The sequence below is a fragment of the Cydia strobilella genome, chromosome 12 (assembly GCF_947568885.1).
Source record: "Cydia strobilella chromosome 12, ilCydStro3.1, whole genome shotgun sequence".
Taxonomy (NCBI): Eukaryota; Metazoa; Arthropoda; class Insecta; order Lepidoptera; family Tortricidae; genus Cydia; species Cydia strobilella.
In genome coordinates, this window is record NC_086052.1 from 16,469,421 (window position 1) to 16,481,995 (window position 12,575).

The following is a 12,575-nucleotide window of genomic DNA, read 5'->3' on the forward strand; positions in this document are numbered from 1 at the left end:
CTATTTGTTCACAGAGGAGCTCCCCTACCTCCACGTGCCGCTGCACACGGTCATCAAACTCACACCAGTCGCGTACGGCTGCCGCGAGGAGCACGTCGCGCTCGCCGTGGACGCGGTGGACACGCACCGCCCCAAGCCCTCTGTGAGTATAACTTATAGCTTTTTCCATTCGTTCTGACGCCGATCTCCATCGTGTTTCTGGGGTCAGCACCGTCTGAGGTCTGGGCGGGCGTATGTAGCATATATTTTTTTGTCATTACAATATGGGACGGTAATGTCTGTTTGTTTATTTCTGTTAATTTTAGTATATATAATTACAAAGTTGTATATAATCTACAGCGTCAGGTATCTATGCCAAACTGGTTCTGTTGCTATAATCTTATCTGCGTTTATTTCTGTTAATTTTAGTATATATATAATTAAGAAGTTGTTTATAATCTGCAGGCTCAGGCATCTATGCCAAATTGGTTATGTTGCTATAATCCGTTTTGTCAAAGTAACGTCATCTATCAGGTGGACTGAGGTATTTAACTATTAAAAAAAAAAACACTTAGATTAGGTTTGTATAATGCAGGTTCTCTTGGCACAAATCATGACAATTTCATAGCGGCTACTACTCGGCAGGACGTGGATGTGTTGGCGATCACCGAATCGTGGTTAAGGGCGGGTGAAGAGAGGCGAGCCCCTGCACTTCCAGGATATAGTTTTCGGCATATTCCCAGACCGCAGGGCGACCGGTCGCGCGGTGGAGGCGTGGGATTTTATATTAAGCGGGGTCTCAAGGCTCGGACCTGGCCTCATCCTGTTGATCCGTTGCATAAGTTGGTTGAACAGATGTGGATTACTTTTACTCTTAACGGAAAGAAGCTTGTAATCGGAACGGCATACCGACCACCCTGGATGGATCTGCAACTATTTTTTAATGCCTTAACTGACTCAGTTAATGCAATTCGTAGCTACGATAATCTAATCATACTTGGTGACTTCAATGTTAACTTATTAAACAGCACCAACACAAAAAGTTCAATGGCTGGTGCCAGCATTTCAGTGGATGTTATGCTCATGAACGAACCGGTTGAGAGGGTGTATGAAGCGCGTAACTTAGGTCTCATAATGGACTGCGGATTACAATATGAGAAACATACCGCTGAGTCCATTAGGAGTTGCTTTTATAAACTTAAGGTATTATATAAAATTCGGCCATATTTAAGTGAAAACCTGCGCATTCAATTAGTTGAATCACTCGTCCTATCAAAGCTAAACTATGTGGATGTTATGTTTGGGCCAAGACTTCTTGCAAAAACTAAGCGACTCATATAGCGTGTTCAAAATGCCTGTGCTCGCTTCTGTTTCAATATTCCGTTGAGAGCTCATGTGACCCCGTATCTAAATAGCCATGGGATCTTCAAAATGCAACACCGCCGTAAACTACACTTGGCTTGTTTGCTCTTTGGCGTACTGAACTATAAAACTCCTGCATATCTCTTCAAGAAGTTATCTTGCACTAAGCTCCGCGAACGCCGTCTTTGTGGGATTCATCTGTTGACGCCGCGTCATGCCTCAGCCGCTTTCCGAGGAAGCTTTAAATATTCTGCGACCTGCTGCTGGAACAACGTGCCGCCCCCCGTTAGAAACCTGCAAAGTATACATAGTTTCAGGACAAAACTTAAACAGTATTTGCTCAATCACCAGCTTAGCCAGGAAACCTGCAGATTAGAAACAAGTTGCCTGTAGTCTAGACTTTTGCTATTGCTATTGTTACTTACCACAATGTTTTTGTTCCATCCGCTTTGGAGTCGACACCAATCGAACGACGAAAAGACTGCCCGAGATGGGTTGTAGAATCATTCCAAACATGCCATCCTTTTGTCTGTGTGTCATTATATGTTTTCTTGTTTGTTTTGTTTATGTTAGTCAACTTTATAACATTGTTTTATGGTTTTCATGATCAATAACGGATTAGAATTAATAAAATATTAGATTCACTCACTTCACTTCTATCGTTATGTTTGTCAATTATATCATTGTCATTGAATTTATTGTTGTGTAGCCACCACTGGCGCTAGTTATGCACGCTTAATGTTGCGCCACGATATGGTCCGACCGGACCGGTACATGTTCGGTCGGTTGATCCGTGTAAGTCTACTTAATGTTATGTTCTTATGTCGTCAAATTGTATCTCTTTTTGTATTAGTTTGTGTAAACTATGTGTAATGTATTTTTCGCCATATTTTGTCTCTTTCCTTTATGTTGCTTTATTTTTGTCTGTTACCTTCCGTGATTCTCACCTGATGGTCTCATCGGAAGATCAGCGCTGGAAGTCGCCAGCAGCATGCTGAGATGGGGCCATTTCGTGACACTTTATTTTCACTATGTTCTTTTAATGTATGTCTATTGTCTGTGTGTTAACGAATAAAAACTATTCCATTCTATTCTATTCTATACCGAGCTATACTACCTATTACCTATACAGATATACACGATGGCAAAAAATTAAGTGCATTCCCGTTGCCATGGAGGTTTTGGGATTATACTGAGCAACTTTTACTATGGGACCAACCACGAAATCGCGAAAAAAAATTACCCTCGCATAGAAAATGGACCAGCCAAAATGTATTGCCGGCTGTACACTCGGCGAGACACCCCGAGACAGGCCGAGAACGAGTGTGTACATGGTGCTCCCTTCTCGTCTCGCTCTTCCTCGTCTCGTCTCGCGCTTCTCCGATTGGATCGGAGCGGCGCCGAGACTCTCGTCGTGAGGTTACTTAGTATAATCCCAAAATCTCCCTGGCAACGGGAATGCAGTTATTTATTAGCCAACCTGTAGATATAGATACTCTGTCATAGAGATCTTCATAGATATATCTATCGTAGAGATGATAAAAGCTGCTTCTGCTTCCGGTGGCGTATTGCACGTGAAACGAAAACCTTGAAAATGACTACCACCGTTCAGTCTAATATCAATTGGGAAGTCGTTTTTGAAGTATTGGTATTCTAAAAGCAATGTGCAGACATTTGAAAAGGTAAAACTACTCGTCTCGTTGTCTTTGGAATTACCAAACAAGTTCGAAGCAGGCACAGAATAGAACCATTACGGGTAAAAAATACAACTGAATTTTCGCGACAATGTAATAGTATATACAATACAATACAAATCTTTTTTATTCCTACCAATATAAAAAGGACATGACATACAAATATACATAAAACATATAGTACGTGTATATTACATATAGTACGAATTTTCTTAAATGATTTTTAGGCCTCAGAGCCTAATCCGTTAAACAAATGCCTTTGTTTCTTTTATGGAGAGGCGCCTTAGTCGCGTGCCAAAGCAATTATGTCGTTAAAAAGCAACTATCATGATAGTATTAAGGTTCAAAATGTAACAGCTCATTCTGAGATAACGAGTTTGGGTAATGAAGGACGATCGGTTGCCTGTGTGTGGCCGCAGAATATAGAGCTGCTACATAAATTTGAACCATATAAATAGGACGGTAAAATTTATTTTTAAATGAGTTTGTTCCCGTTCAGTCAGTAGCGGTAGCATTGGTACCCGCTAAACAAAAGAAATAAAGGCTTTTGTTTAACAGATTAGGGTGTGAGGCGTAAAAATCATTTGAGAAAATTCATACCATACCTAGAGCAGTAAAGTAAGAAATGTAATTGCCGATCCTCAGATTACATGTAATTGTCGGTCGAGACGAAGCAGAGTTCGACAAACACACAGATACTCTCGCGCCAATCATGTGCTAGCCCGGCTGAGGCTTTCTTATATACAGTAGGCCGAGCACATGATTGACGCGACAGTATCTCGCCGCGAGATAGACTACCCGTCTTTTACTAACTGTATGAATTAAAGTGGGACGGGTAGTCTATGTCGCGGCGAGATACTCTCGCGCCAATCATGTGCTAGCCCGGCTGGTGTGTATACATTTTTTCTGTTCGACGGAGTCGGAAAGCGGCAACTTCGTTTAGCGCAGCGGCCCGAAAGTTGACGCTTTCTGGCCGGAGGGCAGAAAAGTAATGTTTAATGCCTTGGTGACTAATAAGCTTTTAGAGTCAATCTAAACTAACTAAGTGTAGTTAGCTTAGTCCGACTCTGTGTTTATAACAAAGGAATTTTGTTTATTAAAATAAAATGTATTTATTTATTACAATAGATTAAATGGTAATTGTAAGTTTTGTTCCTAACAGGGCGAAGAAGAAGAGGACAAAACAGACATATAGAGAACGTACGCTATATGTTGTCTCGCATGACAGTGCGTAGTTACTAGTTACATATACCGTCAACAGGGGTGAATAGGAATGGCTGGGGTGAATAGGGACAAAACCTTCAATGTGATTTTCCTGACAATTTCTTAAAAAATACCCACACAAATTGTATCACAATAAATATACTATTATTTTCAATCGAATGATACAATTAGTGTGGGTATTTTTTAAGAAATTGTCAGGAAAATTACATTTAAAGTTTTGTCCCTATTCACCCCAGCCATCCCTGTTCATTTCGGTTGACGGTACTGCGCGATGTATGGACGTTGTGATACCGGGATCTTAAACTTTATGTAGTATATATTATATAATGTTATTTTTATATGTAGTGGAACAAAAGACAATTTTAACTTTAATTCAAATTTTTAAATGTGACTTTACTACCGCTCCAAGTCCTAATTTTCTGAAGTAATACATACTTTATAGTGTTCCGTACCCAAAGGGTAAAAACTGGACCCTATTAAGTACTAAGACTCCACTGTCCGTCTGTCTGTCTCCAGGCCGTATCTCATGAACCGTGATAGCTAGACATTTGAAATTTTCACAGATGATATATTTCTGTTGCCGCTATAACAACATATAATAAAAAGTAAGGAACCCTAGGTGGACCAGTACGACTCGTATTTGTCCGGTTTTTTATATGTCTAGTCTACTAACTGCGGGGTGAAATAATTGTACCTATATGTATGTGTATAGTTTAAAACCCTTTAAAAAAAACATTTATTTCGAGTAACAGGGACTCATAATTACAATAATATTGTATTACAATTTAAAAAATTAACGGAATCCATACTAATATTATAAATGCGAAAGTGTGTCTGTCTGTCTGTTACCTCTTCACGCTTAAACAGCTGAACCGATTTAGTTGAAATTTGGTATAGAGATAGTTTGAGTCCCGGGGAAGGACATAGGGTAGTTTTTTTCCCAGAAGTCATCCTTTAAGGGGGTGAAAAAGGGGGGTTGAAGTTTGTATGGGGAATCGATAAAAAGCAGATTGGATAAAACATAAGCTACCCAAATTACTAACCACGCAGACGAAGTCGCGGGCAAAAGCTAGTAATTTTATAAAATCCACAATCAAGCCTCATTGCCACTCGGTACCCTTTAAAATATCCCCCCTAAAATATCCCTTGGTGTCCTATATAATCCCATTTTACTACAAATATATTATACATACATAGGATATTTATTTTTAGATTGTGCCATTTGTGACCAGAAGGCAAATGTTTTGAAAGCATAAATTGTGACTGATCATTATTGTGGTGATGTGTGCCGTGTGGTATCGAACTACCTGTTTATTTATGCGTTAAAAAAACTTAATCCCGTTTCACATCGCCCATATAATCACCGCAGTAAAATAGTATATCGATAGACTAGACCCGCCATGGCATGTTGAAAACAACTCACATCTGGGGCGGGACTCAATTCACAAAGTTAAGTTACCACTTTGTACGGGGGTGGCGGTTGTGACTGTACGAACATATTTAGTATTTATTTAATTTTTTTAATAGATATAGCTGAGTTCACCTGAACATTGCTTATTGCCGAATAAGCAAGATGGGTCCCCGGCTAAAGTCGTCGTTAATAGAACTTGCAAATATGTAAACAAATATGACAGATTTTGTTAGCGTTCGACACATAACCTAGCATTTTTACGAAGTCTTCGGTTACCGCGATAGTTACTCATGAAATAAAACTATGAATACGGATTATATCGCGTATATTGAATTTATAATACATCCCGATGTTTCGAACCCTTTACAGCGTTCGTCACCCGTTGACCACGAACGCTGTAAAGGGTTCGAAACGTCGGGATGTATTATAAATTCAATATACGCGATATAATCCGTTTTTATAGTTTTATTTCATTTTGCCGAAAGTTATTTTCCCTAAAATATTAAAAATTAACATTTAATTTAACTAAAAATTTATATAAATAAAATATTTAAGTATATAGACTGGTGATAAGGTCATTGTTGTCCTTTAAAGAGCGAGATTACGAAGTAATAAAGGTAAAATGGTTTGTTTACATCATTAGCAAGTTCTATTGACGACTTAAGCTCGGTTCTCCATACAAACGTAGTCACGCTCTCATTTTAAAACGACTAGCTAGATTGTTCTGAAACTTTGTACTTACAATAGGATAAGGTATATCTATGTCTGTAATCAGTTTATGTAGCTTCAGATACCATTGTTAAAATATACAGCGAATTTGAGGTTTTGATACAAAACTTGTTTTTGCTCCTTTTTTTTCTTTTTTTTTACAAAATGGCCACGCAACTCAGAATGCATTCGGTCTATTAACACCGTCTGTGGTGAAATCATGAACAATCTGTTTCGCTAAATGGACATATATAAAAAAATATATATTATAGGACATTCTTATACAGATTGACTAAGTCCCATGGTAAGCCCAAGGAGGCTTGTGTTATGGGTACTAAGACGATATATATAATATATAAATACTTAAATACATAGAAAACACCCATGACTCAGGAACAAATATCTGTGCTCATCACACAAATAAATGCCCTTACCGGGATTCGAACCCAGGACCATCGGCTTCACAGGCAGGGTCACTACCCACTAGGCCAGACCGGTCGTCGCTCTATTTCGTTTGTTTTATAAACTGGAGCTATATAAACTAATTACAGACCTAGATATACCTCATGTCATTGTATGTTTAAAGTTTCATTACAATCCAAACCGTAATTTTATAATAAGAACGAAACTCCGTTCGTATGGGAAGGTGAAATTCGAATTCGACCGAGCTTGCCGGAGACTCTTGAGCAATTATTGGTTGCCGACGACAATTTATTTAAAGCTGAGAAATAAATTAAATGTGGAAAAATTCACCGTCTCGGGCGAGACTCAAACTCGCGACTGGATCATTACCCCATCGCTCTGACAACTGAGCTACCGAGACTTCACCTGAGGACAGTGAATTTTCCACTTTTCATTTATTTCTAAGCTTTATGGCACCGTTTGCAGACTTGTCTGTTTAATACAAAAAAAAAGATAATTTATTTAACACAAACATATTGCACTAAATGCGAAATCATGGGTGTCAAGGAGAGAAGCCTTTTCCTAACAGTAGGACACTCTAATCGGCTAGAAAAAAAATCTCCGAAATTACATTGTATATTGAAATGAAGAGACGCGAAATTTGCTTGATAAATAAGGCTCTAAAAACCTCACACTTTTTAATAATTCTGTCGTCGGTAGCCATTTTTGCTAAAATGAGGTCAATTCCATTATTGTTCCTTATCGTTGCCAATTTACTATTGGTACTACCTCTGTATAGCGCTTTTCTAAATTTCTATGAAACACATTTGGCATTAATAATGAAGCTCAGTCAAATTGGCATGTCATTCTAAATTCTACTGTAATATTAATTCGCTATTACAACCTCCAAATTTTTAAATTCATTCTCCAAATTTGCGTAACGGCAAAAATTTAAGTCTCTTGACTTGTTTAAACAAAATTGAGATTTATCATCTGGCTACTTACTAAAAACTTTTATTTTCGGTCATAATATCTGGACAAAGTTACCAACACCACTAAAAATTGCACTTATTTATTTGCAAAGAATAAAAAAATTTTTTTTTTTTTTTTTAATTATATTTGTATGTTTAAAATTGAACATTTGTTGTTGCGAAGAATGCTTTTACCTCGGACATAAATTCTCTGCAACCTTATCTGAGGGCCTACCGCGAAAACCTATATTTCGACATCTGCCTCTCTCACTCGAATCTGCAAGAGCGATAGAGGCAGTTAACGAGAATTCGATTAATTATAACAAATAAACATTTTTTCATTTCATTTTATTTATTTAGAGATCCAACAGCTGTGACATTAACATAAAAGTTATATTAGATACAGGAAGCCAATAGGGGGTATTACTGCAATGTTCTGCCACCAGAGTGCAGCACTAGCCTCTTTAGTAAACCATAGAGTAACTTGTACATACTGTACCTTTAACAGGTATTTGACAAGTTTTCAGAGATAATAAAATATGACATTGATGCACCAAGGCCCTCTGTTTACAAAGGACCTACCGAGAAACGCGAATACGAAATTTCGCTATCTGCCTCTTTATCGCTCGATTATGCAAGAGTGACAGAGATGTTAGATAACGAAATTTCGATTTTCTTGTTTCTCGATAGACCCTCAGATTGTGGTAGTGGCGCCCCCTACGCAGTTTCGCGTAATATTCCCTATTATAGGCACTCACAGGTAGTGACATAATACTAAACTAACAGGTACTAAGGTTACGCACTATCGCAACATTTGCAACCACATGTGTGAACAAAGCCATATTTGTGGTATTTTCTATAAAAAGGGACCTAGTAGTAGTAGTAGTAGTAGTAAACACTTTGCACAAAACAAGTACATAACACAGAAAGGATACAGTAAATGTGTACAAAGGCGAACTTATCCCCTTAAGACCTTATTGTCGATGGCGCTTACCCCATTATAAACGATGCTCCGATATAAATACAATGCCGCGCGACGCTGCGCGGCGTAAGCGCCATCGTCAATATGGTCCCTTTTCATAGAAAATGTCCCATTTTATTTAAACACAGTTAAGCCATATTTTTACACGTAATTTATTCCACAGGTGATACCAGCGCCTCTAATCACGGCGCCAGTACCCCCGGTACTAAACGGAGACTTGAACGGCGACAACGCCGACAACGACCAGTGTGAAAAACATTAATATACCTATTAAGGTGCGTTGGGGTAAGTTTGAAAGGGCCCCTCATGCGGGGCAAGATGAAAAGTCGACAGTAATGTTTCGGCATACGGACGATTTATTGTCTTACCCCTCATGAAAAACCCTTTCCAATCCTTACCGCAACGCACTTTATACCTGGGCAATTTCACTTAAAAGTGTACCATTTACTTTTTTCGAAAATCCATCAACTTTTGGGTTATTTCTACTCAGAATCACGAGGACTATCGATTTAATAAGAAAAAAATGTCCTGTCAGTTTTGTAACGCATTTTCACATACATTTTGTATGGACCGTTACAAAACTGACACCCAAAATTTGTATGAAAAACTGAGGACATAATTTTTCTTTGTCTCATTCAATAGTACTCTTGATTTTGAGTCTAAATAACCCAAAACTTGATGGTTTCTCAAAAAAAGTTAATGGTACCATTTTTTCTGAAAACCCCCACCTACAGGACTTTGTACAGGACATGTAAAGTCCCTCTAACGCTGGTACCAGTACAATTTTGTTGTCCAATGTGTATTTGCGTCTCACATTTTTCTTAGTGAGAGAGTGAGACGCAATGCACATTGGACCAAGAAATTGTACAGTAATACCAACCTAAGCTAACTTTGCATCGATTAAAATGAACAAAGTGAGGGTCATATTTTCATAGAAATTTGACATAGGTAATAATGATATTGCCACACTATGCCATTGCAAATTCCATGCAGAGTTAGCTTGGTCCGACTAGCAACGCATGATATCTCTAAATTATCGTACCAAGTACATTTAAAATACTTTTAAGTATTTATATATAGAGATGTGTCAACTATGCTAAAAAGTGCTGGATTTTATGTACATACAGGGTGGGAAAAAATAAGTGCATTCCCGTTGCCAGGCAGGTTTTGGGATTATACTGAGCAACTTTTACTATGGGACCAACCACGAAATCGCAAAAAAAATTTACCCTCCCATAGAAAATGGACCAGCCAAAATGTATGAAGCGGCCAATTTTTTTTTTCGCGATTTCGGGGTTGGTCTCATAGTAAAAGTTGCTCAGTATAATCCCAAAACCTCCCTGGCAACGGAATGCACTTATTTTTTTGCCACCGTGTATATGGAATAGAGGTTCTGGGATTCAGAAAATGGCTTAGAGACCATCTGTGCCGATTTTGCAGCGATAAAATGTGGGCGGTAAAGTTGACGTTAGCTGTGGCATTCCTTCACTTTGCCGTGTCGGTGCAAAGTTGGCTTGGTCTGACTCTAGGCATCTCTAGATAATTTATTATGTTTATCACCCGCAATAACATCTTGCACAACGAGCCTGGCTAATGTTTCCTTTAAAAATGTCTCAGCTACAATAATGCCAAAAACATCTTCATTTGCACAATATTTCTTAACTGAAACATTTTTGAAGTTGACTTCACTGTACACATTGTAATATAAATTTAACGTTTTTCAAAAGTATCACTATCAGTTGTCGATAAAGGTTATTTCTAAGCGAATCATTATAGCAATATCGGCTTGTTGACAACTTATAAAGTGATAAATATCGATTATACAAAATATCCAATATTATTTATAGATATCGACAGTGACTCTAAACGCCACTTGCACCATCCGACTAACCCGGGGTTCACCAGTAAAATCGTCAACCTAGTGGCAAATGGTACTGGTTACCATGGTAACTCCAGGTTTAACCGGGTAACCCCGGGTTAGTGGGATGGTGCAAGTGGCGCTAAATGGATGTAATTTTAACTCATTGTGGTGGCTTGTACCGTCTGTGAAGTTGAATTGGAGACTGATAAGTGAGTCTTCTATCTTCTAAGTCCGTGTCCGTGAAATAAATCTTATCATTTCACTCTCTCGAAATCTTATCATTTCACTCGAGAGATAGTGCTGGGACAAAAAAAAAGATCTTTCAAAATACATGCTTGGAACTTGCTTAGTGCATTCGAATTTCGTAAATTTTTACTTTTTTTTGAAACCGTTGTTGTGAAATATTTGTAAGCTGAATTGTTACTTTCGGTTTTTAATAATTATTATAACTGACTTAGTATCAAAATGGGACTTTTCGGTAGTTTATTTATTTATTTATTTAATCTTTATTGCACAAAAGAAAACCTTACAATACAAAGGCGGACTTAATGCCATAAGGCATTCTCTACCAGTCAACCTTAAGGCTAAGCAGTGAAATTGTGGGCGGTGCTACAAATACAACAGCAAAAATAAAATAAAAATAACATATAATCACATATATACAAATATAATATATATATACTATATATATGTATATTAGTTGTCAAAAATCAAGAATTAAATAGTGTCCATACATTGAAAGTGATAATATATTAACACGCTTGATATTGACGTAAAAACACAAACTAATATTTATAACTTAACCCTTAAATGCATAGTGTAGGATGCAGCTTACACAACAAAAACATCTAACTTTTTACATAATTAGATAGTGTATTTGTTCCTATATATTATTTCAATAGTAAAACTAATCCGTTTTCCGATTTTTTACTTCAATTTACGCAATAATATAATTTATAAAAATTATATTCGTTTTAAGACGAAAATCCAGAATTTGATAGGTTTTACATATTTAATTTTGGACATTTGTAATTATATTTGTGATATTTTATATTTAAAAACTTTGTCATTGGTGTATCACAAATACTGTACCTTTCTGATGGTAGTAAGTATTTTCGTATATCCTACTGAAAATTATATATTTACATAAATCGCTTACCATCAGGTGATCCGTCTGCTCGTTTGCCTCCTATTTCATAAAAAATAAAAAAATATAAAAAATATGATTTAACCTAGAGTTAAACCAAGAAAAGTCTGCAGAGATTTTGACGGCATACGCAGTGCAGGTGTTATTTTAAACGTCAAACTTCTACCAAATTATGACGTATAAATAACACTGGCACTGCGTGTGCTGTCAAAATGTGCAGATTTTTCTTGGTCTAACTCTATACAACTTCTAACACTGATTTATTATAATTTTTTTACCATTTTCTACATTCAGCAAACAATTACGTAACAAATATATTAATTTCGGGCTAAAATAAAAAATCATGCATTTAAGGGTTAAAGCAATACAAATCTTATTTTATTAACGATAAAATTGAAATTCCCTTGACACGATTGAGAATGAAACAAAACGACTGCGTTTCAGGTAATTTTTTAAATAAGAAATACAAGCTTTTCTTGCGCTACTTCACTCGCCAATGCAGGTTTATCATCCTTGTCTAACCTAATAAAGTGAAAAGGGGATGGCATGATATACTTCTGCTGATCGAATTAATAGCAAAAATGTCCAGCACATATATTTTTATAAGCGCTCCAGTTTCGCCTACCATCGTCATATTGATATATGTAGGTAGGTTTACAAACAATGGTTTACATATGGCTATGTATATGACATGTATGTAATTAATTTAATGTTTATTATAAGTGTATTTTTAAGTGGGTTTGTGTGTTTTATTTACCTAATTTAAGCCCTGTCCAAAATGTGCTTTTTCATCACATTTGCTCGAAAAAGATCTTATTTCATGCAGGTGTTCTG

General features: G+C 37.1%; 1 protein-coding gene across 3 annotated transcripts in view; it reads left to right on the forward strand.

The window, feature by feature from the left end:
• The window catches only part of LOC134746301 (6-phosphofructo-2-kinase/fructose-2,6-bisphosphatase), a 70,320-nt gene extending 57,840 nt beyond the window's left edge, over positions 1-12,480 (forward strand). For 2 of the 3 annotated variants that reach the window (XM_063680677.1, XM_063680679.1), the window contains exons 9-10: positions 15-142; positions 8,897-12,480. In XM_063680677.1, the coding sequence (XP_063536747.1) occupies positions 15-142; positions 8,897-8,995 (227 nt within the window). In that variant the 3' untranslated portion in view covers positions 8,996-12,480. Of the gene's footprint in view, positions 1-14; positions 143-4,197; positions 4,236-8,896 lie in introns of all 3 variants that reach the window. The other variant, XM_063680678.1, reaches the window with a different exon arrangement.
• The last annotated feature ends 95 nt before the right edge of the window (positions 12,481-12,575 follow it).